The 25,968-nt window shown below is 36.4% G+C and overlaps 1 protein-coding gene across 12 annotated transcripts in view; it reads left to right on the forward strand.

The window, feature by feature from the left end:
- Positions 1–25,968, forward strand: part of ptprub (protein tyrosine phosphatase receptor type Ub) — a 232,499-nt gene that overhangs the window by 195,707 nt on the left and 10,824 nt on the right. For 6 of the 12 annotated variants that reach the window (XM_058747184.1, XM_058747182.1, XM_058747183.1 and 3 more), the window contains 11 exons: positions 1,904–2,091; positions 6,647–6,719; positions 7,109–7,185; positions 8,918–8,935; positions 12,403–12,439; positions 15,063–15,160; positions 17,059–17,175; positions 19,340–19,494; positions 19,933–20,068; positions 21,021–21,170; positions 23,935–24,249. In XM_058747184.1, the coding sequence (XP_058603167.1) occupies positions 1,904–2,091; positions 6,647–6,719; positions 7,109–7,185; positions 8,918–8,935; positions 12,403–12,439; positions 15,063–15,160; positions 17,059–17,175; positions 19,340–19,494; positions 19,933–20,068; positions 21,021–21,170; positions 23,935–24,249 (1,364 nt within the window). The remainder of the gene's footprint in view (positions 1–1,903; positions 2,092–6,646; positions 6,720–7,108; positions 7,186–8,917; positions 8,936–12,402; positions 12,440–15,062; positions 15,161–17,058; positions 17,176–19,339; positions 19,495–19,932; positions 20,069–21,020; positions 21,171–23,934; positions 24,250–25,968) is intronic. The other 6 variants (XM_058747186.1, XM_058747187.1, XM_058747193.1 and 3 more) reach the window with 3 other exon arrangements.

The following is a 25,968-nucleotide window of genomic DNA, read 5'->3' on the forward strand; positions in this document are numbered from 1 at the left end:
TTTAATGAGAGTACATTGAAAATAACCAATAATCAATCTCTGCTGTGTGTGTTTTTCTCGGACAGATGCAGTTGAAACCTTAACATTTTATTTGTGGATTTAACATTAATAGATGGTCTAAAGCAAAAGAGCTGTAAAAATTCTAAAAAAATATTTTAGAGCTGCTTGTATTTATGTTTTCATAATCCATCTGAAAAATATATTACATGTTACTGAATAAATCTGTATATATTATTTAATTTACATGTGTCATGTTTGTGATTTTTATTCATGTAAATACTGCGATACTGCTTTATTCAGAAACACAAGTATCTTAATGATATTTGTGTATTTTACTTTCATTTTATTACAAGTAGGCCAACAGCACCTGTAAGTAAATAAAACATCTTACCAGACCGACATTAGGACCTGGGGGAGGTTGCCACTGTTGCACCTGCTAGAAATTGTTAACTCTTGCACACCGGACATCGTTCTGTACATGCATTCTCAAATTAAATGTGGCGATGCAAAACAGTGAATCTAACCATCTATCACTATCACACCCTGAGCACGTGTGAGCTATACATCGGCAAGGCATATCGGCATATTTTTTTTTTCAAAATCGGCCTATGTCAATGTTTACATTTTAAGCCTTTATCGGCTGATTCCGATAATGTTCCGATAATATCATACATCCCTATCTAAAATGCATTTATATTTCACTGAAAAATCAACTATTTCTATGTGTTCGATATAAAAAAACATATTCTATAAATTTAATTAGACTTAATCTAGCACTTAATTTATGATTAAGCAGATGAAAGAACCTAGTTGAAAACTTAGAAGTAAAGGCAGAAAATAGATAGAAACAAACATAATGACGAAATCTGTATAATAATTCTTACATTTGTTTCCTCACACTTACAGGTGCTAAAAGCGAGAGTATCAGGCACTAACGTCAAAGAGTGCAAATGAATGGATACAGACTTTCAGTCACGCACACAGTTAAAGTGAAGCTCAGGGACTTACTAGGTCACCGCCTGTTAATTTGTCCTCATTTGTAGTCAGTGTGAAAGCTTCATCAAAGCCACAGTCCTTCTGTAATCACTCAGTCTTTCACAGCTCTTAAATATAAGATGTAGTACTGTTGATGTAGTACGTTCTCATATGATTCCAAATCTAACACTCATTCTCCCCTGACATAAGACTATCAATCCTAATATAAACATAAATCCATGGAAAAGTAGGAAGAACGTATCCTTAAAAAATGCATTTACAAGCACACATTCGGCAAACACAACCAGTTTATGAGATGCAAATGGACTCAGATCTGCACCAGAAGCTCATCCTTAAGGCATCATGGTCGAGATTTTCAATATGGCAGAAATTAGAGCATGCAAAAAAATAAAAGTTGAAAAATGCTAATAATATCCAATTCAAAGGTATCTAACTCTGCAGGCGCTGAATAGTTGATGTCTCAAAGAGAGAGATCTCTTGATCAAAATGAAGTTTTAATGGCACGTCTCAGAGCTGTCTTGCCACATTTTAAGTGTCTGCTGTGTGGAATATACTGTCTGGGTTTCTTCTTTCCTATTTCCGTAGAGAAATGAGTAGCAGACTGCTAATTTATTTGAATACACAGCCCTAGTCATGAATTCATAATTGCTCCCTGATCATATTTATGAATACCAATTATAAACACAGAAGATGAAGTGCCATAAGGGGATGATAATTCTCATATTAACCCCATAATACTTGTTTGGAGTTTTTGTTTTTGTAAAATGTTTATTGGTTATTTTTTAAACTTTTCTCAGATAGTTGAGCTGCTTCAGGTATAGCTGTTTCCTATGCTGTGTTTATTTTATATCCATATATGAAAGATGTCATGCAAACATTTGTTCTGTGCTTGTTCATTTCTACTAAGGTGACCCACGGAGCTCTATGAATGAGTCCAGCAGTCTTCTGGGCGGATCGCCTAGACGTCAGTGTGGCCGTAAAGGATCGCCCTATCACACGGGTCAGCTTCACCCCGCAGTGCGTGTGGCTGACCTCTTACAACACATCAACCAGATGAAAACCGCAGAAGGCTACGGCTTTAAACAGGAATATGAGGTGGGTTTTGTTTTGTTTTGGTTCTGTTTTTTGTTTTATTTTATTTGTTATTTTATTTATTTTTTGTAAACATCATGTTGTGTTACTAACCATTTTATTTTATTTTATTTTTGCAAAATAGTGAATATTTTATTTAAAACTACTCACTATTTTGAAAATAAAAATATTTGTTATTTTATTATTTCATTTTGTTATTTTATTTTTGACCGACATGTAAAGTGAGTAACCTATTTATTTATTTATTTTATTTTGTGAACAACATGTTGTGTGACTAACCATTTTATTTGCTGTCTTAAAACAGAAGGAAATTGTAAGAACAACATAGGATATACAGTAATGACTCTTTGCTACTCACTGCTTATCTTTGTCAAATCTAGCCACTAATTCTTCCTCAGTATCACTCATAGTAGCAACCTAGGATCTTGAAACACTTTGCATCCTGGCTGAAAAAATTGCATAAAGCCAGTTAATTGGTGTTTTCAGCCAGCTATTGATTTTTTTTTTTTTTTTTTTGGTTTGAATTGTGAATTCTAATGTTCGTGAATGGTCTGTCTGTGTGCCAAGGTTGAGACTAGTCTTCAAATACCCTTGTTTAGCTGTTGTTTGACAATGTTGTTTTTAATATAAGCAAGCAGAAAATCAAGTTATTGGGATATTAACAATAATAATAGTAGTGTTTCATTTATACTGTATAGCATATTTGCATATACAGTCATTGAATTGCAATACTGAGTTATTGAAGTAACTGCTCCTTGTAGATGCACTTGTTGCTTAAATAGCAAAAAAATGCTTTGTCACAGCTGGTTTTGAGTTTTATTTCAGAGGAAACCAGATCTAATAGGCTATTTTGGCTTTAATAGTATATTTTTAAAAACATTCAAGCAAGAGGTTTCAGTCATAATAATATAAATCTTTCACAGCTGCCCACACAGATTTTCTGATTTATTTAAAGAAGTCAGAATATGCTTGAGCTTTAGTGCTGCTTACAATGCGGTCTATCTGGGAGCTGCTGTTGCGTTAGTGGAGGGAGCTGTCAGTGCGAACAGATGTCTGGCTGGGAGATCTCCAGCCTCCAGAACTCACCCGTCTGCAAGCCTTGTCAAAACAGACCTCTGCATCCAATCCCCAACACACAAACACATTAATGCAAAGGTGCATGTTTATGCACAAACACACATTCCAAACTTCTTATCACTTCTCCACAATATGACATCCTCACACTGTTGTCATGCCTTGCTGAAGTAAAGCTGCTCATTCCAGCTTGAGGGAGTCAAGATGGTTTTTGGAACATGGCAGCTTGTTTGCAGCTTATCTACCAGCCCAAACCAGCTTGACCTCAACCTAGTCTTACATAGCCAGATATTTGTCATAAGGTCTGGTCCACATTTCAACTATTTTGATCTAGACTGCATACTTAGACTGGATTTCTGCTTGTTAACATGATATCATTTTATCAATTTCAAAGATATGATGCCACTTATCTGACAATCAATGGCACATTATAGCTTTATATATCAAGAAAGCGCTTTCCTGTTTTGTGGGCAATATGAACGGACAGTCGACAGGGTGCCGTCTGGTAGTCCAGCTCAACAGTCATCTAGACCAGTGGTTCTCAAACCTGTCCTGGGGACCCCCAGCCACCACATATTTTGTATGTCTCTGTCATAGGCCACAACCAATTCAAGTCTTGCAGATTCTACTAATGAGCTGATGAGTTGAATCAGGTGTGCTAAATGAGGGAGACATACAAGATATGTTGTGGTTGGGGGTCCGCAGGACAGGTTTGAGAACCACTAATCTAGACCCGCTAAAAACATGTAAATCCACTATCTGAAAATGGGTTTTAGCTCAGTTTTCTTGTAGGATGCTATGTTTGGGCAAAATTACCAATATGTAATGCTTCTACTGTTTATTACTGTATGTTGCCTTTTATTACTATAATTGATCCATGCGAGATTTAAATCTCTTTAATAAGAGGTAAGGCCAAGATAATTAGTAGCCAGATCCAGATGGCATTAAAAGTACGTAATACAAAACAAATAAATAAATAAGAGTAGAAAAGAAAAATAATCATTTATACCATAGTAATTACAGCCAAATTTTGTTGTTTTTTTGGTAACACTTTATTTTAGGGTCTCTTAACTAGTTGCTAATTAGCATGCATCTTAATAGAATATTAGCCATTTATTAGTAGTAATTAAGCACATATTAATGCCTTATTCTACATCCCTAATCCTACCCAATACCTAAATTTAACAACTACCTTACTAACTATTAATAAGCAGCAAATTAGGAGTTTATTGAGGGAAAAGTCGTAGTTAATAGTTAATAAGTGTTCCCTATTCTAAAGTGTTACCGTTTTTTTTGTTTTTTTATTTCACAATAGTTCTAAACTCACTAAGAGTATTCAGATCAGATTACATGGTCAAACTTTATTTTAAGTTCTAATTCTCACTAACTATTAACTACGGCTTTTGCCTCAAAATACTCCTAATTACTGCTTATAAATAGTAAGTAAAATAGTTGTTAAATTTAAGTATTGGGTAGGTTTAGGGATGTAGAATATGGTCATGTATAATAAGGCATTAATGTGTGTAAGTACTAATAAACAGCCAATAATATGCATGCTAATAAGCAATTAATTAGGAATTGGACCCTAAACTGAAGTGTTACAGGTTGCAGTTTTCTTTTAAGATGGTACTGACTCTATTAGGCTCAATTTAAGATTTAGTTAATAATCAGAGTGTCCTGGTCTGAAATCAAACTTTGAAGCAATGTTTAGTATTAGTTATACTGTATACTTTTAAGTATATTTTTATATTTTGAATTGGCTTTTATTTTTAGAGTTTCAGTTTTCATGTCAAGTCTAGTCATTTTATTATGTGCTTTTAATATTTTACTTTAGAAAAGCTTGAATATTTCTATATAGGTATATTTTGATATAGGATGTTGTTGTTTGTAGTTTTAGTATTTTTAGTACACTTATTTCCATGATCTAATTTTTAGGTTTGTTTTACATCTAATATTTCAGGTTTTGCGCAATTACTGAAAACGATTTTTCACAGTTTTAACAAATCTGATGTGAAGTGACGAGTATATGTTGTAAAAGAGCAGTGTGAAATGATCCTTGTGTATTGTACATTACGTATCTTGGCCAACTTTCAGAGCAGTAAGTTTGAGCTGTTCTTCACGGACAGCTTCCCATCACTCCCCCATGGACTATAGAGGAGCAGTTATTGAGATGAAAGTAGAGGTCACACAGCCCTTCAGCATTACTGCACAAAGAGCACACTACACTGCTATCTCTTTTCCTCCCTCTATCCCTCCCTCTCTTCCTCCGTGGCTAATTTTCTCTCCTCAGAATGCGGCTTGAGCATCTCCTCTCGGCGCCGCACTCTTGTGGACTGTTGACTCTCCTCTATCTGTTGTTGTCCACAGAGCTACGAGACAAAACATCCCTCCACATAATCAGAGCTCTGCCACTAGCCTGCCTCTCAGGAGCTCAGCTTGTGGACTCATTAAACTCTCCCCCCCAGTGTGAAACAGATTCAACTCAAAAATCAATACGCACTTTCCTGGACATAGTGACACTGTGCGTGTATGTGTGTGTTTGAGGTCAGTGTCTTTGTGCTTCATAAGCGGAAAAGAAACAGAGTTTGAGAGCACACAAATGTAACGGCAGGGTTTCATAAGCTTTATTTCCCTGCGGACCGCAAGTACAGTCTATTGATCAGTGCTTATTGACAGGATCTCTAGTTTAGATAGAGTGGAAAACAGGGAGTAGAGGTCTGTCCTACAAGCAAAAAGGTGGCCCTGTATTAACCAGAAAGGCATATCTAATATATGTTCTTTTGAATATATGAATGGCTTGTTTAAAAATTGTGTTTATGCTGTTTTTCCCTTAAAAATAAATCAAGTGGCATCTTTCATGTAATATATATATATATATATATATATATATATATATAGAAGTTCACTAGAATTGGCAGTCTAAATGCTTACACCTAGTAGTTCTAGTTTGAAGTGGAAATTTAGCCTCTATTCACATTTATATTTCAGTGAATGCTGGATTTGATAGTCAGGGTTTGGGAGCGTCAGAGAATTTAAAACAGGATGCAAATCAATTCAGTTAGACGTTTTTTGGTCTACCTGATGCTGTTTCTATGATATTGAACATTCAGTTTTCCTTTACCTGGTGTCCACTGTGTAATTTAATCATTTCAGCATTTTTCGGTAATATATGCAGTTGCAGAAAAATTTTGTTCACATGACCTCTTTCTGTGTTCAACAGAAGCATGAAATCATGTTTATCCTCCTTGAAAGTGGAATTGTATTAAATTTAGCTTAATGTAATATCACAAAATGCATGTCTTTGGGTTGCAAAGTAATCCAGAACCTCTGGTCTAAATGCTATTTATGTCAAAATTTATTTTAAATGCATTTTAGACAAAGTCTAAGGATATCAGAATTATCTCATAAAACTAACAAATACATTCTCTCTCTCTCTCTCTCTCTCTCTCTCTCTGTTTCTTTATATTCAATCATATATTTGTAGAGCTTCTTTGATGGCTGGGATATCAATAAGAAGAAGGATAAAACTAAGGGAAGGCACGATACCCTGATGGGTTGTGAGTAAATTTTTTCAGTCTTTGTATGCGTATAAAAATATCATGATTTCAAAGTAATGCCTTTAGACATTCTATGGATGTTAAAACTTACTTCATTTTCAAAATTTCTGATAATGTAAAGCTTTGATGTTCCTAAAAGTAAAAGGAGGAAATTCACTTTCAATAAATTACACCGGCTGACAGCATAATTTATTTGCACATACTGCCTCTGCTGTTCACTAAAGGAATTTAATCATTTAAGTAACACCTTTAACATACCAACGAAATTAGTGTGGAAAGACATTCTTTATAATAAACTTAATTTGTATAGAAAAAAAATTCTTTATTGCACAAAAATAATCTGAGTTTACCGCAAAGTGAGCTCATGCAGTTGTGTTTTTGTGTTTCAGATGACCGTCACAGGGTGAAACTGCACCCGCTGCTCGGTGATCCCAACTCTGACTATATCAATGCCAATTATATCGATGTAAGTCAGCGGTCACATACTGTCTTCAGCCAGACTCACAAACATTCACACTGTTTCTGTTATTATGTGGCTTCCCTGGAGTTTATTCGATATGTGTGGACACTCTCCCTTAGCCTTGCCATACTGTATGTGTCATATCATCATATCAGTTTTGATAGAAAACTTTTCAGACCACTAGCTGTCCTTTTTGTGATGGGTGAAACTTTTGGTTGTTATTCCTTTCCTGGCATATCTGACCTCCCAAAGGATTATAGAGCATGGTCAGATGTGAAGCGTAGCCTACTGCTGACATGTGTGGCAAAGTGTTTTTGGGTCATTTCGTGTCCGATTTCCCCTTTAATAAAGAGGCAGGTGGCCACAGATGGTCAGCCAACCTTGACCTCTTTGAACCTGCTATTCAAAGCTTGCACCAGGTTGGACAGGACCACCTTCTCTTCATGGGACCCTCTCCACTTATGTGCTTAAATCAACAGTTCATCCATTTACCCCTCAATGTCATTCAAAGCCTGTATGACCCTCTTCTGTGGAACATAAATGGTTGAATTTTCAAAATGATGAGGAAATGACTGGATTCCCATAAACTATCCATTTAAAAATGTTTAAAACAAGATGCAAATTTGGACCCTGCAAGTGATTTGCTGAATTATGGTGTTTATTCTCAATGGAATGCTCTAAGTATGTGTAGCATTGAGTGATTTCAAAGAAATATGAAGAGAAAGAATAGGCACGAATGAATACACATATGTAACTTTATTACATCTGTAGTATACAGTGTGTAGTATTTTGTCATTTTTCCCCTCTATGTCATAATTGGCCATAATATCAGTTTATTTTCAAATACTAAGACATTTTAGTGTTTTCAGTATAAGCCAATATACAGGAGCAAAACAGAGCATAGGCCAATTTAACAAAAATTGATTTTTTTGTTTCATTTTATTTTGGCCTTGACTGTAAAAAGCACAAAAAGTCAAGAAAAGACCAATAATGCAAGGATGCTTCTTTTTACTGTTTCTGGTAAACTTGGCAGTAAGTAGAGGCTATTAGGGAACATATTAAAGTGAGTGCAGCTCTGTTGTTTAATGTGTTTACTCCTTTTCATTGCTGTCCTTTCCTTTTGAATACCTCTTGAATCAGCCCAATAAAGGAACTTGCAAGGAACTAGCTTACACAGGAATAAATGGAGTAATTTAAAAGAGAAGTGTGTAATTTTTTCAGTGTTAAAAAACTTTCCTAGTCTGAAAGTCATTTGTTTGTTGATTTCCCTGAGAAGTGTAAAGGCACTTTTAAAACATTCTGTTGTTTGAACCAGCCCCACATAGCAACACTGACTCAACCAACAGAGTGAGTTTGGGGGCGGGGCTATCAGTTTGTCCAACCAATGGCAGAGCGAAGGAGTGTCCCGGAAGCCTGTTAAAGAGAAATTGTTAGTTTTCAATTGTGTTTGATGATGCTAGAGGCAGAAAAAATAACACACTTCACACTTTGAGTTTAGTGTGCAAAGCTTTGCCCACCTGCACATCCAAAATATATGCCTCCATTTCAAGTGTCTGTCCCCTGGCGTAGAGCTTAGCTGGCAAACACAAGTCTCTCTCTTTCTTTCTTCTTCTAATTCTCTCTCTTTCTGTCTGTGATCTGTTAATCCTCTAGCTCTCTTCAGCCTCTCATTAACTAGAGTCTGTCTTGTCTTTTTTCTACCCCCCATCCCCACCTCTTCGACTCTTGGACCCTGTAGATTCGGATAAACAGGGAAGTAAGTACTTCACTGCTCTTTCTTTTCTTTCTCTCTGCTTTCTTTCCCTCTGTTCCCCCATAGCTATCTTTTTTTCTCCTTTTTGTGTCATGGCATTGCTCTGTTTGGATTACTTAAACATGAAGAAAAGTGTCTCTGTGTCACACAGATCTTCTTTATATTCATCCCTAAATGTGGATGCATAAAACTTTCATCTTCCATCTGTTAGGTTTCTTATTTCTTACTGGTACCGAGTTTTGACAATTTCAGGTTAAAAAAAATAGTCTCTTCACCTTTTCATTTCCACTCTTTTGTTTTTTTTTTAAATACAGGTGGAGAGAGGGGTCAAAGGTCAGGAGGTTAGTCTTTGTGGTAGGATAGTTGCTGAAAAAAAAAACAGCTGAATGGGGGTTTGCTGGTTTTTGCTGGTATAAGTTGTCTCTGGTGTTCAGGTAAGAAGCCAGTCTCCCAGTCTGACCAGTTGAAAAGTGCCTAAAACCTCCTTAAAACCAGATTTTTTCCCCCATCGAAGCTGTCTTCAGCAGTCTGTAAGATTGAATCCAACCTTTAACCTCTAAACTTGCCAATTCATGAATTTTATGCCACTGAACTGCACCTCAGCTTCAGCAGAATCAAACTTTGTATTTTCTAACAGTGATTTGCTAAAGTCTAACAGAAAGTTTAAATTTGAAGAGAATAAACAGGCAGCTCATACGCCAATCTATTGCATCTTTAAAACTGAACCAAAAAAAGCAGGTTTTTTTAGTTTTGGGCACTTGTCAGCTGATCAGACTGGAAGACCATCTGACCGAACAGCTACAACTTGACAGGCTAGGAGACTAACTAGACCAGATTAAACCAGCTAAAACCAGCAAACTACCCTAGGCTGGTTTAAGCCATCTTTTTTTTTTTCCAGCAGGGCTCCTATTCTGGGTGATGAATGTGTGAAAAAGAGCAGGGTGACACTTCCTAATAACTTTCATTAAATACAATTATATAATCAGTATACAACAGATAGTTGTGCATTTTTAAATATGAATGTATGAGAATATTATTCCAAAAATAATTAGTTGATTTGAAAGTTGTTATAAAATGTTATGAGTAAATAGAGACCTTTTGCTTTAACCATTTTGAGTGATTTTTATGCAGTGCGTTTATAGCATTGCTTCAGAGTTTTGAGTTGCTAAGTGTTGTAAAGTCTTTTGTCAAGCCTTTTTTATTATTTTTGTTTTGTTTTTCTCCCTTTAATGAGCTTCTGTGTCCTGTGAACTTTCCTTCTATTTTCAAATCAGCCATTAAATATATAACTTTAAGCATGATGTACTGTATCATCATATTGAAAAATTGCTACTTTTCGGCTACATTGGGGAAGTTGCAGCTTTGGGCTTGTGATACGATCATCATGGATTTGATGGCAGATAGGGTGACCCATGAACTGAATCATTACTGAGATCCCCTATCGCTATCGTGCCCTTGAGCAAAACACGTACCTCACATTTTCTCCAGCAGGATGGTCCCTGTTAGTGTGCTATAAATCCACTTGCACTGCTGTGTAATGTACTACACCTTCATTTATTATTTTTTTTTCAAGCCTATATGGCTGCTCTTTGCTCTTTGACCATAGTTGTCTTACTAATAAAAGCCAAATATGGAGATCTATATAGTATGGTTTCCACCATGGGGCAAAAACATACCTTATAAATAGGTATGTAATGTAAAACGTAAGGCACTTGCGACTTTTTGTCTTACTTTTTTCTCGCAAGTCTGACTTTTTTTCTCAGAATTGTGAGATATTAACGCAGAATTGCAAAATATAATCTCAGAACTGTGAGTTTATCACTTGCAGTTCTGAGAAGAAAAAAATGAATTAATCTGAATATAAAAAGTCGCAATTGTTTATTATTTGTCACTCTGTGATGGAAACAAAAAAACTAAATTGCTAAATGTGGTCATTGGTAATTTATGAACTTGTAAATTTTTCCATTTTTCACACATTTGAAGAATTTAATACTATTTAATTCTGCATTCTAAAGACTGTTTAAAGTTGGAAATCAATAATAATTGCATATTTTATTTTATTGACAGCCTATTTTTTAAATGTATTTGTATATACTAAAATATGCAAATTTACATTTATTGTAAAATGTTTTTTGGATTTTTACATCTAACATATTCAATATAATATTTGAATAATTTGCTTTTTTACTAATGATGACATTAATCTGTTGTTTTATAATATACTTTTTATCACATAATATAATTGAGTGTTTATATATGAAAAGATGTAGCTGCCTTTATGTAGGGAATCAATTGACAATGGGATCATTAAAAAGTGTTTGAAGAAATAATAATAGAAATAGAAAATCATGCTACTACTGAATCAGCAGAACAAAGCTCTTTTGGACCAGTTATCTTCCCGATGTTTTTCCCTGCATCCCTTGTATTCTCCAAACCCCATAGACTGATGAATCCTTTCAGTGTGGAACAAACATCCCCCACAATTTATTTTTCCATCTACAGTGTATTTGTTTCTATGTTTGTTTGTACAGTGTGCAGGAAATAGCTTGGCCCAATCTAAAATGTAGTGGGCGTCTGCAGTGTTCTAAATGGAGCAGCAAATGCTCAGCAACAATGAAGAACATGTCTCTATTATTCCGCTAACGTCTGTTTAATGAAAACAGATCCACTTTTTGGGAGCATCCCCAGGTAGTTCTTTGAAAAGGCTTAGCTTTGATGAATAAATTGCATGTTTTGAGATGTTCCTAGAGTTTCTTTCTCCCTGTACATTCCAAACATGAGCTGATGGAGGAATCGTGTAGGGAGCTCATGTCCTCCACGATGAGTTTTATGTTTGGGCAATTGAGTATACTTTTGTAGCAGGGTGCCTTTTTGTTTGTTTGCTCTTTGTGCCTCAGACTTATTAATAGTGTTGGAGAGTAACAAACACTACTAGCTATGCTACTAACTTGACTACATTTTTCAATTTGCTTTTAGTTTTCAAACTAAAGTAGCTTTTGTGTTATGCAGTAAGTTATATTGTCAATATAGAAACACGCTTTCTTTAGAGTTTCTTAAGTAGTGTTGGGAGGTCAGATTCATTTTAGTGAATCAGTTCGAATGATTCATGTAGTTGCTTTGTTTTGTTTGTTGTAGTCTAGATGTATGTGCTCAGAGCTGGTGTCATCCTAATTTAGAACCTCATTTTCTGTTCTAGAAAATAAAACTAATGAATCGCTTCGCCATGTTGAGAGCACATGACCCTCATTCTATCTCAGTAACCCATAGATTATCAAACCGTTCTGCTCACAGTCCAAATAAATTTAGGTTGATTTCAAATAGTAGCTTTCAAAGCAACTGGACATCTAGAACTAAAGACCTTGGATCTCTAAAGAGCATTTGTACTCTAAGAGGAGTGAGATACACACAAGTGATGTTTCTAGGACACAAATGGCTTACACAGAACGTCACCTCTCTTTCTTTCTTTTTAGGGTTACCATCGATCCAACCACTTCATCGCCACTCAGGGTGAGTATCTTTGTCTGGACAACACTTGTGGATGGATGGATGGATGTGTGTGTGTGTGTTTGTGTGTGTTTATATGGTGTCCAATCCCAGGAGGGAGAGCCTCTTTCCTCTCTTCAGTCTGAGCCTTTGGGTTTGTGTGTGTGTGAGACTGAAACCTTCAGAACACAGAGATCCTCCAGATGGAATCTAATGAGTTCTGATCCAGGAAATTATAGAGGTGTGTGAATAGAGATGGTGCAGCAGAGTCAGGATTACCACCTGCTGTCTTCTTACCCGAGATCCACATCAAAAGCACCAGCACAATGACTGCAGGACCTTGGCTCATCTCAGACAGATTGTGTGCACTGCAAAATCATTTCCTAATATTTTTGTCTTGTTTTTGAATAATAGAACATCTGTAGAAAATCATTTATTTGTTAACCTTTACATACTTTGTGTTTTTGTCATTTGCTATTTTTTTCTCTCCATTCAACCTTAATGTATACTGAAAACAAGAAAAAGCATTTTGCCAAAGGGGTAAGAAAAATAAAAATTAATTAAATTTGAAACCAAATCTTAAATTTCTATGCAGTTTTGCTTCTAAAGGAAATGTATTTATTTTTAAGGAAAGGTTTAAGGATATTTTTACTGGAAAACCAGACAAAAATACAGATCAATAAATTATTAATGCAGAGTGAGGACATTCAGGGACATCCTTGATTTGAAAAAAATTATGGGACAGATTTACTAATAGCTCGCCTGTGTAAACCCTCTTTTGGTATTTAAAAAAAACGACTGTCAGGATTTACCAAAGACACGCAGTGAAAAATTTGCGATAAAGTGTGGACAGTTATTTTTGCAGCTGACTTTATTGCATTCGCATTTATAAGAGTTTCCTTTTTTAAACGCAATCATACAAAGTGGTTTACTAAAGTTTGTGGTAGTTGACTTAATTTATTTTCTCCAAAAAGTAACGCACCAAAAAAGTCTTAAGTCGCGGTCACACTAGAGATTGAGCATGCTAAATTGGCCCTTTGTAAAGAACTTGATTGACAGGCGATCTGACCAATCATAACGCTGAATCCACCATCTTGTCCAACAAACAAATCGGACAGGAGAGTAGATTAACTTTGGTGGACTTCAACTTGAAAAATGTTGTGTAAAAAAAATGTTGTCTTTCTGCGGTTGAAACAAATTGCGTTCTGATGTCCATTCATGTTCATTGTGTGCTTTAAATACGAAAAGACAGTCGGTTGACATGCCGCTTACAGCGATTTGTCATGACACATTAAAGAGCCACTTAAAAATGACAAAAGTTTCATACCAGAAGTAACCTGCTCTGTTCTGACTGTCAGCGTGTTGTTAGTTTTCTCTTTGCTCCATGATGTAAGTTTTACTTTGCGCGAACATGTCGTGTAGTGTGAGAGCGGCATGGCTTGTCGGACATAGCATCAGTGACTAAGGAGGGCGGGCTTTTGCGAAGGGTCAATTTCCTCAGGCACTGCAACAGTCATTTTTAAGTCTTTTTAAGAACTGAAATTCAACACAACAAATAATAATCTAAACATTCTAAATGCTCAACATTCCTGCAGCGCTGCAGTTTTAAATTTATGTTCTTTTAATTCAGCTAAGAGGTCACACGGTTTCACATGATGCGAATTCGCAGGTCAGAGTTCACCACACTTGAACTTTGGAACGCAGTAAAATGTGAAACGTTTCGCACTGGCTTGTGTTTCTGGTCTGACGCATTTGCATGCGTATGAATACAAGTCAATGGAACGAAAAGTGCAGACCCTTTACCCATTTTGTGCCTGTGTTGTTAGTAGATTACCCACACCTGATGATTATCATCTGTTCTGCTTGTTTGCGACCCTACGCAAATTTTTGCTCCATTTGGTCGATTGTATTGGCCTTTATAGAAACGCATTTGCTCTCTTTAGTAAATCTGGTGCTTTTTATTATTTAAAATGTTATGTTTATTTGTTTATATATCTTGTAAGTAGTTGTCTAATAAGTAGAATGATGTACAGTCTGTGTGGTCAAAGACAGTAAAACAGTGAAATACCATAAAATCTGAAATCACCTACATTTGGATACCAGCCAACTGTCCTTACTAGGAAACCGACTTCATGAACATGCTAAACAATGTATTACTTAAATTATCAGCATGCAAAAAGCATTCTGTAGCTTAGTTTCCAAAGAATAGAAGTCATTGGAAATTCCCCACCATGACAGAAGAAACAATGTGTGTGCATGTGAGAGAAACATCAGACATGAACCGCCCTCTATCCCTTTCGCAGCTCCACTAAAACAAGGTCACCCTCTTCTCTCATCGTTTCAGATCTCCCATAAATAAATCATTACATGTTTGTGGTTTGTCTGTCTTTCCCCCTAATTGAATTTCGAGGCAGACTCAATTGATGGGAGAAATTAGCTTTTTCTATCAGAGAGCCACATCCTGCTGAGGTTAAAAACTGCTCCATTCACCAGAAATGTCTGCTATTGAATTACTCTGTGTGAGACTCTGGATTACTGAACTGCCTTATAACATGCAATGACACTTGGTAAATTAAACCCGCCGTCTGGAGCGCTGGCTGCCATTCATTGAATATTTGTGTGTGTGTGGTTGTCTGTTTGTTTGCAGGGCCCAAGCAGGAGACAGTGTATGATTTTTGGAGGATGGTTTGGCAAGAAAACTGCTTTAGTATCGTCATGATCACCAAGCTAGTGGAGGTGGGCAGGGTATGTTCTAGATCCTTCCTCATCTGCACACTAACCCATCAACTAAAGACACTCCTCATTCACAACAACCCTACACATTTCATTCAGTCATCACCTCTACATCTTTGTGTATGTGTTGGTCTGTTACACTTATGTGTTCTTGGAAATTATATGTAAATTAATTTTAACGTAAGCATTTTCCATTCATCAGTCATGGTCACTTTGTGATTACTGATTACTGTATGCACAAAAAGTAACATTTAACACCATGAAAATACAGGGTTTATTTGGACTTTGGAGTATCATGTAAATACCATGGTCTATGAATATGATAATCATCCTTACATGATGTTCGGTTATGATAGTACTCTGATATATAGCATGGTTTCCATAATGATTACCATATTCATGTTCCATAAAATTTACAATGTCATATAGGGAAGCACTTATGCATATATCAGTTACATACAGGTCCATATATCAGCTGATTTAGAGGTTTTTATATTTGTTTATTTATTGTATTGGTGGATATTTCATATTTAAAAGAGCATGCTCATTTCTGCTATTTTACATGGTAGCCATCATATGACACTACATCTTTCAAAATAAATTAATAACACATTTAAATGTAATCTTCTGGAAATCCCAAAATTAATATCCATTTTCCCACTGTGAAAATGGTGTAGACAAAATGGTGTAGAATTTTAATATCTACTATGACGTGAAAATAATAACTCTTGTGCAGAAATCCATGGTACTGCATGATACTTGATTGTTACTGCATTCAATATGGTATAAAGTCTCGATTTGTCCCGAATACAGTACACTTATCACGTGCTCGCATTATATAAATACATCTGTTTTGCTGTCAAACTAAAAATGTGATTTGAACTATCATAATTCCCACACTCATGTAATGCATTCTGCTCCCTTGTTTAGTGGCCCACTCATTCCAGCCTTTTTAAATCACCTCTATTTCTTCCTCCGACATAATTTCCTCTTTCATTTTCCTCTCCACACCCGCATCGGCCCCTTCAGTGCTTCGGAGACAGCGTCTGCTGCCAACAGTCCTCTTAACGGCCCGTCCCTGCCCTCTTATGAAATTGGGGCTCTATTATGAAAAATGCGCTTTCCCTTTTTATGATAAAAGCTGTGAACAGCAGGGATAAATGGATGATGGCTTAGGTCCGACAGCAAATCTAACAGTTTGTGTAACGGTAATAGGCGTGTAGAAATAAACCTGGCTTACAGTACACAAGGAGGGAGTTCTTTCACTTCATCAGTTTGATTGCTGTAAAGCTTTAATTCAGAGACTAGAAGGTTTAAGATATAATATATCAAACAAAGAATATGTTGCTTTTGGCAATGTATACATTTCTATTTATGTATTTGCTTTGAAATATCTTAAGATGATTAAAAATAACCATGGCGCTTTTTTTTTCAGTGTAGCATTTAATTACATTTATTCAAATAATTATATTTCATATTTTTCATTTGTATGTGCCAGTATTCACCTTCACCACATTTTTATTAAAACATTCTAATATATATATTAAAGTTTTTTAATCGGTTCATGTGCAGAGAGTTTGAACCAATGCAGGAAAATCAATCACATTTACTGAATTTAATAGCATTTTTGCTCCTGAAGTTTTAATCAGAGAAGCTTTTGAAACATCTGTCTTAACACTTTCATACTAATACAAGTAAGGATCATGAAACTAATTTAATGACATGCTTTTTAGGAAACTTAATTGTGCATTAAAATCTTCTCAATATTCATGATGTTGTTTCATTTTATTTTATATTGCCAAAACCATTTAAAATATACAGTATCATATATCACCCAGCGCTAGTATCATGCTGCTGTGGACCTCTAATGTTTTCTAACCTGAGTTTGTTTATTTTGGTTGGTCTTTCAGGTGAAGTGCTGCAAGTATTGGCCAGATGAGTCAGAGATGTACGGAGACATTAAGATCACACTGCTGAAGACTGAAACTCTGGCGGAGTACACAGTGCGAACTTTTGCCCTGGAGCGGGTATGAAATGATTTCTCTTCCTCTAGAGACAGGACAGAAAATGATGGGGAGAAGAAGGGTTGCATCTCCCGCATGAGCACCACGCCACCTTTAAGCCACGGCTCCAACATGCTCTTATTTCTCACACAGCAATGTGATTTGCTCTGCCATTTGATATGATGCGATCTATTATGCATGAGTTAATGTACAGTCAGCAGGCCAATATCACAAAATACATGCAGACAGGGTGATCAGCTTTTGTATCACGTTACTCCACATTACCCTGCTTATTACATGGCTACTTACCAAATAAATAAATGGGCATGAATTATTGATTTGAGTTGAAATAATTTTGTTATGTGAGAACAAAGCATCAGTGGAGTGATAAGAGAGACGTGAAACTATCACAGCCATGTCGGAAATCAATTTTCTTATATCATCTATACAGTTTAGCATCATGGTACGAAACGATTTGATCTCAGACTGTCATGATTGACTAATTAGAATCAAGTATTCCTGGCCATTTAGTAATCGCTCATATGTGTCGCTATGCTGATGTGCAGTGATTGTATTTAATCTGGAATACATAATCAGATTTTTTTTTAAAATTACTTGTAATTAAACTGTATAATGTTTTAAAATGTTTCATTTGTTTTTATAATCCATTCCATTTTTAGCAATTACATGATTAACTTAATTTTCACAAATTGGCAGTAAATTAATTGATTCTTCCTACACACAAATACCAGCCACTAGTCATGCAACTATAATTACATGTAAAATTGAGAAGGAATAAAGAATCAAAATAAATTGAAAATAAATTAAATAAATAAAATTGAGGAAAATAAAATAAATGATTGAATCTTTTTAGTTAATGATATATCTTGCTTGTTTTAATAAAAAAAAAAGAAATTAATTTACCATTTTTAAGATTATTAGCTTTTCACAGACCCCCTGCAGTTCCTTCATAAACCTCAGTTTGGGAAATCTTAATGTAATGTTTAATGCACTTCATGTTGTTGATGGTATAAGATTATCCTATTCAAATCAATGATAAATGAGTTAGGTCAAAAGTAATCAAAAAGTACCTAAAATGTGGAATGCGATAGATTATGTTACTAAATACAATTTTCACAATGTAATTTGTATTCAGTAATGAACTACAATTTTTACGTAATCTACCAAGCACTTCTGAAAGGCATTGGTTCTTTGCTAGGATTAGGCCGGGTAAACGTGAATTGTGTGTGTATGTGTGCACCCATTGTGCGTGTGTGTGTGTGTTAGGGGAGAATTTGGAGTGACAGCCCTTTAAATGAAATGGAGAGAAGCGCCTGATACCCAGCAGAGGCCCACCGAGCTGTCTGTTTCAGGATTAGAGCTGCCTCATCTCAGAACGCTTCATGGCTGGCACATTAACTAAAGCATCTCTTTCTCTCTTCTCTCATTATCTCTCCTTCTCTCTGATACAATGGGCTAAATGTGGGTGCGTTTACTGAAATTAGCTCAATTTAACCTCCTCCACCTCACCCCCCTGTCTTCTCTTATCGTCCTCTTTGCTGCCCTGTGGAGGCGCAGTTCTGTCGACAGCCTTTGATGTGAGTTTTGCGCTTGCCACAGCCCTGTCAATCAAACACGGGCTGTGGGTGGAATGATGTGTGTTTGTCGAATGTTGAGGAAGGTTTCTCTGCGTAACCATCAGACAGGCTTTTGGCTGAAGCTTTCTTTGTGTCTGTTCAAACAGACGAGCAATTGGGATGCGGTAATAGGAAGTCTCTTAGTGGCCTGTCGGGTAGACACGCGCACCTCCCCTGAGTGGGACCACAGAGCTGGGTGTTTATTTCACTGTCGCTTTTGCTAATTCATCTGAGTTTGCCTTGGTGTCTTTGAGCCATGAGGAATACAAACTCCAGAAGTGAGTCGCCTCAGATTTTTGAGCCAATAGGAATTTTCTTTTTCATCCAGTAAAAAACAGTCCAGTTGCGATTTGTCTCGATTAAATAAAAATAGTAGTAAAATGTAAAAAATTGTGCCGTATCTATGTTGGAGTCGTGGTGTGGTGGTATGCCCTTACACATTGAGCCAAGATGCTTGTATGTTTCTTATATCTCAGTGTTCCTCTAATTAAAATGGCAAAAAGTAAATTATATTAATTACAAATGAAATGTGGGGCCTTTTTTTCTTTCAGAGAGGATACTCCGCCAAACACGAAGTATGTCAGTTTCACTTTACATCATGGCCTGAGCATGGAGTCCCATACCATGCCACGGGTCTGTTAGCCTTCATCCGGCGGGTCAAATCCTCCACGCCACTCGACGCAGGGCCTGTGGTGGTCCACTGCAGGTATGGAGCTCTGTATTTCATCATATTAGAACTTCTAATATTTGTCAGCCAGAAAGGTATAAATAAGCCTGTTCAAAATCTCACCAATGCTGCATTTATTTGATCAAAAATAGTGTAAAAACAATGATATTGTGAAACATTATTACAATATAAAACAACTGTTTTCTGTTTGAATATACTTTAAAATGTAATTTATGGCAAAGCTAAATTTTCAGCAGCCATTACTCCAGTCTGGTTTTACCATTGTAAATTTAATTGTTTACCATTGTTTTTAATGTCAGCTGTTACATGGGACTTTGAATGTTCACATCCTTCCATGTCAAACAGGACTTGTGGCAGCTGCCTTAAAACTTCACCAGCTTTGTCCATCAAAGAAAAGGCAAATGTCATCATTTTTGAGGAACATCTTGCTATCTGTCTTTCGTTCTTCCTCTTCAGTGTGGGAGCAGGCAGGACAGGCTGCTATATCGTGCTGGATGTAATGCTGGACATGGCTGAGTGTGAAGGAGTGGTGGACATCTACAACTGTGTGAAGACCCTCTGCTCTCGCCGTATCAACATGATCCAAACAGAGGTGCAGACTCTCACATTTCCCCATAATTCCCTTTAACCAGCTATTGCAGGAGACTTATTACATGACATCTCTTGTATTTGCATAGTCATAAGCTCCGTAGGAGTCGCTATGAATATTCAGAATGTTTAGCTTTGGAATTCAGTGAAAAGTGTGTATTGATAGGTGTGAAATGCAAATAATCATCTCTGTTGCATATGTCCGCTCTGCGGAGGCAAGTGCCTTTGCTTAGATGTTCCGAAATTTGCATATCCAAACTTTATTATGTAAATCCCACAGTCATTTGACTGTTTAAAACATTAGTAATTATTTACCAGATGCTTTAATTAAATCCATCCGCGAGGATTTATGTAGAGCGACGTATACACACACAGTGCACTTTGAAACATGCCACAATGTTTTGTTTATATTGAAACATTGGGGTTAAACAAATTCTGTTATCGACGTCTGTTTACTCTGTATTGTCCTTTGTCTTGCATGCATTTTCACTCCTCCTCCAGTCCGCTCTTTTCTATTCTCCTCGCTCCTTTTCTAATTTTTTCTTACTTGATCTATCAAGGGTGTTTTCTCAGAAGGAAGACCGTGCCTCCTCCAAAAATCCAGTTGAGAAAATTAAACTAAATGAAAGCAAATGTTATGAAATAATAGATTTTGCTGTAACACCAGCAGAAAATACTTCCAAGGGAGGCCTCACTTGAGCTCATTTCGAAATAAAGGTTAAAAAAAAAAAATCGCAGAAAGCCTCCATGTCATTGTGATTGGCTGATTAATGCATTGATGTCTTGCCTATCATGCACACAACAGCAAATTCACATGAATGCGTTAAACTGGATGGAGTAATAACTAAGCGGATGGCTCACCCATTCAGACATTATCATCTGAGTCTGAATAAAAATTCGAAGTCTACAGCAAGCCATGTATAGTTATGTCTTTGCTTTCTCTCTCTATATAACAGGAGCAGTACATATTTATTCACGATGCCATCCTGGAGGCGTGCCTGTGTGGGGAGACGGCCATCCCGGTAAACGAGTTTGCCCTGGCTTACAAAGAGATGCTGAGGGTGGATTCTCAGAGCAACTCTTCACAGCTACGAGAGGAGTTCCAGGTCTTTGTCAACAATATAAAATAATATGTTGTTTTATAATTTCTCCCCAAGGTCTTGATTGGGAGATCTCATTGGTGCAAAATTCCACACGACTGTACATTTAAACATTGGTTTTGGCTGTGTCACTTTGCGAAGCAGTTTCGTAGTCAGTGGTGGCAGACAAATTGCTTGTCACCTGAAATGTCCTACATGACACCTAGTGTTAGAGACAGCTGCCTTACTCACAGGTTGTACAGCACATTCTTCAATATCAGTCTCTTTGAAAAGTGAAACATGCTATACAGTCAGTGTTGAACAGAAATGTTTAGGAACCTTGTTATAAATGAACATCACTTGTTTGGCAACAAACTTTCTCCACATCTTGCTCTTTTTAGTAATATTCCAAACAAAGGTTATAGCATAATTATAATACTCTTGCAGGCTGTTTTTGCAGCTTAGTTTCAATAAATGACCTGAAAAGGGCAGAAAGTTTGTGCTTTGAAAGTTAAAGTTGTTTACATCATAAATTAAACTCTTATTTCAAAAGATCGAGGGAAATTATATTTTTCAGATTCCTCTACAAGTAAATAACTTCCTATGAAGTTCTATAAATGCTAAATCTGCTCAATGGAGCGAAGCAAGGTTGACTGCAGCAGCCAAACAAAACTCTGAGCTGCACAAAGTGTGACATACCCGCTGCCCGTAGATTAATGATCAATACTGTTGAATAAATGTGTGGCTAGACATTCAGAGGACTTTTAAATAATCTTTTTGACTCCAACGAATGATGCCTGTACGCCTACACGCATAACAATGAGAAAACTGAGATGTAATAAATGACAGAATGTTGGAAACTCTTTCAGAACTCAGAATCTTTCATTTCATTTGTATACACTAGAAACGTGGGCATCTTGGGTGAGGGTTCTTCTGTAGGAGGCTACTGATTACAGAAGTTTCATTGTTTTAGTAGACTTTTGAACGTAAATAATAAAGGTAGTAGTGCAAAAGGTGTAATAGAAGAAATACCTTGCATTCCTTGTCCATTGGGAGCAGTAGTCAGCTGTGTTTCACTTTGCCACAAATCCTCAGGGAGCGAAAGGCCGGTGAAGGTTATTTAATAAAAGATGTACCACTCCACATGTGTTGCTGAGAATACTTTTATTGATTCAGGGGAAGGCAGGCAGAACTATCCTTGCTCTCCTGCACTTACCTCTACATTGCAGTTTTCTGACTTTACTTTCCAGGTGAATTATAATGCATTCATTACAGGCAATTTTTTGCTGATGCTTTGAAATGGAAGTACAGGAAGGCAGCTTTGGATTACAGAGTGTAGATTGTGCTATAGTTATTAGGTGCTGATGGAGGATATTGTAATGGGTTTTGTACATAAATATTTTTGATGTTTATGTAGACATCATCTTTTCTGTTGAATTGTTATTAGAAGTTCCTTTGACTGTAGTGGAGAATAGCAGATCTCTTTACCTTTTGGTTTGCACAGGCAGAACGGTGCATGTGTCATGGTTTTTCCTGACTTTGAAGAGCTCATAGAAACTGTATTTATTATGTATGATGTTGGCCTGATTTGCTTGGTTTTGTTTGGTAATAGCAGTAATAGTTTAGACGAGTGAGATTTAATGCATGTTAAAGCTGGTTTCAAAAGCTGTTGTTGGAGTTGGGGCACATTTGCGGTCACCAGATGCACAATACTATTAGTGCATAATGGAAATCTTCATAATCACCAGTGTGCCAGCAGGAATCACTTTTGTTTTCTGCTCAGCTTTCTTTCTTTCTTTCTTTCTTTCTTTAGCTTTTTCATTTTGTTTTTACAAATTTTCCTGCTTTGTGTGGAAAAACAAAGAACTTTACATAATTACACCTTAATTTCTCCCAATTGTGACTCTGCATTTCAGTGTTACTTTATTTCTTTTAATTACTATATATTTCTAAATGTGACTTTATATCTCACAGTTGTCCTAATTTTTTATTTGAAACTTTATCTCACTAATTATTTATTTATTTATTATTTTATTAGTCTGTTGGTTTGTTTGTTTGTTTACTCTGAAGCAGAAACAGGCTTCCATAGTTTTTGTGCTGGTTTCTTTTTTTTTTTGACTCTTTTTTTTGTTTAGTTTTCTGCTTTTCTTCTCTTTTCTCATATGAAGAATCAAATTTAGTTTTTGAGATGAAATAGCTTGATGTGCTTCCAGAACCCAACGTCTTCCCCGGTCCAAAACAGCATTTGAAACGGTGTTATTTTAGTATTATTTATATACTATATATTATATATTATTTAATTTAATTATAGTTTAAGATTTCATTTTAGTTCATGTTTTTGTATATATATATATATATATATATATATATATATATAGCTTACATTTATTTACATATAGTTTTAGTTTGTCATTTTAATATTCCAGCTTATTTTTAATACTCCAGTTATTTTATTTTAGTTGTCAACATTTCAGTTTTGTTTGGTTTTTTCATCTCAAATTTTGTGTTTTTTTTTTTTTTTTTCGTTTTACAAATTAATTAAAAAAAATTAAATTGCAAAAAAATTACAGTTTTATCTTTAGGCAGAACAAATTATATCAACATAGATTTGAAATGTCTCGTTCTGAACTTCTGCAGCTTTTTGATGTCATATACTTTAGATGCATCATCAAAATAATAAACCCACTGACCTCGTTGAAGTTGTCAATGAGGTCTCAGGCAAAGAAAAAAAATAGTACAAATACTGCAAATCCTATCCTCAACATCAATGCTCCATTTCTGTTTCCCTCAGACGCTAAACTCTGTGACTCCTCATCTGGATGTTGAGGAGTGCAGCATTGCCTTGTTACCACGAAACCGCGAGAAGAACCGCAGCATGGACGTTCTCCCACCTGACAGGGCCCTCGCCTTCCTGGTGACCACTGAGGGAGAAAGTAACAACTACATTAATGCGGCACTGATGGATAGTTTCCACCGGCCTGCTGCCTTCATTGTAACCCCTCACCCGCTGCCCGGCACGACCTCTGACTTCTGGAGGCTGGTGTTTGACTACGGCTGCACCTCTGTGGTCATGCTGAATCAGCTGAACCAATCAAACTCTGCCTGGGTAAGTGAAAGCACCAGAAGTTCCACTAAAAACAGCACCCAAGAGGACTTTGGGAGTTTTTCTTCAAAATATATCTTTATCGGTTGCCTTTTTGCATTCACATCATCACATGTCCTTTGAAGTCGTTTAAGCTATTTTGTCCCCAGCTTCTCTTAATCTCCCTGTGAAATGTTCTATATTCATAAGCCTATAGTCAAGTCTCATTTACATACAGCTTCCCTTTGAGTTTGCGGAGTGGCGTTCCGGTGCTCTTCTCGATCACGGCTCTCTGAAAACCCTGACGTGCGCTAACATGCCGGCAGTTACTCAGTGTCACTCTCGCAGTCGATCTGTTCCTTTTTCTCTCTGTGGTGGATTAACGTCTCTCCCTCTTCTTCATTCGCATGATTGCTCTCTGCAGTCCATAAGTATTAATATTTATCACCTCACTTGCTTCGCTGTCATTAATGTTCTTCCTCTTTCTCGTCTATTCTCACCGTCTCCGCCCGTTTAATTTCAGCTCAGTTCGGTTTTGTAAGGCTACAGAGTTTCATATGTATGGATGGTGAATTCTAAGGCTGCAACATATTCCAAATACAGATGAGTCAAAATATTGGTTCGATTGAATGAAAAAAATGGTGAATCTCATTTATTTCATATCACATTCTTAGATTGAAATCCTTATGGGTTTTTAGATTATGGGGGTTGGCCTCTGACTGTCTTGCTTGATCATCAGAATTTCAGCAGCTCTACTGTAAAATATACTTACTTCAGAAGCCTCTTCTTTCCAGAACCCATTTCTCTCTAGAAACATTTCATTTTCCCATGCAGAACTTTTTTACCTCAGAACTAGAGGTCTGCAAGCCCGTCGGGTTATAATACAATATAATAATAATATTGATTATATTATAAATATTATACATCACCTACACAATATACGCACACATTAGCATACAGGTGACAGTTGAACATGCAGAGCACCAAGGAGAAGTTGGAATGTGGGGAGTTACTAAAAGTTCCCAATGCTTCGGGAAAAGCTGCATTTTGGATCATCCATGCATTTGATGATGATCCTGACTCGCCATCTCCTCATTGGATGCGCCTTTAAAGAGAGATGCATCTTTAGGGTTTTTATAATGAAAGAGTTTTTGTTTTCGATTAGAATTATTTCATTTTAAAGTAGTAATTCAGTTTTCTATAGATATATTTTTTATGTCAGTGAGGCAAGTATTCGCTGTGTTTCGGTTTATCAGAAGCGCTCCGGCTCAAAACCAAAACTGCAGAAAGCGCATCCAGTTTTTTTCCCCCTTATTTTATAAAAGCACGTTTTGTTGATATTGTGAGTGCACACAAATAAAAGTAGACCCTTTACAGTTCCGAACAATGTATTACTCTTACCTTTATGAGCAAAAATGATGGCATATTTTCAAATGTTTCCAATGCAAGTGGTCGCACTGGCCTGTCCTGTAAAGCGCGCTTCAGCTTTCACTCTCCACACAAACGATTGAATATGCATCAGCGCATATTTATCTAGGTTAAGCGTTTAAACCAACATTGTGGAGCTGTTTTATAACTATAGATTTAATTTTAGACAAGTCGTGATGATTTGAGAAGGCTAAATTGATCAAGCATAGGCTATGATCAACTCACTGTCTGCCAATGGCCGCTTGGTCGTCACTTTAAACAACAAAAACTTACATTTAAAGAATAAAAAATGCTCCAAAAGTTTTGCTAAATTAA

Source organism: Onychostoma macrolepis, chromosome 16 (genome assembly GCF_012432095.1).
Source record: "Onychostoma macrolepis isolate SWU-2019 chromosome 16, ASM1243209v1, whole genome shotgun sequence".
NCBI lineage: Eukaryota > Metazoa > Chordata > Actinopteri > Cypriniformes > Cyprinidae > Onychostoma > Onychostoma macrolepis.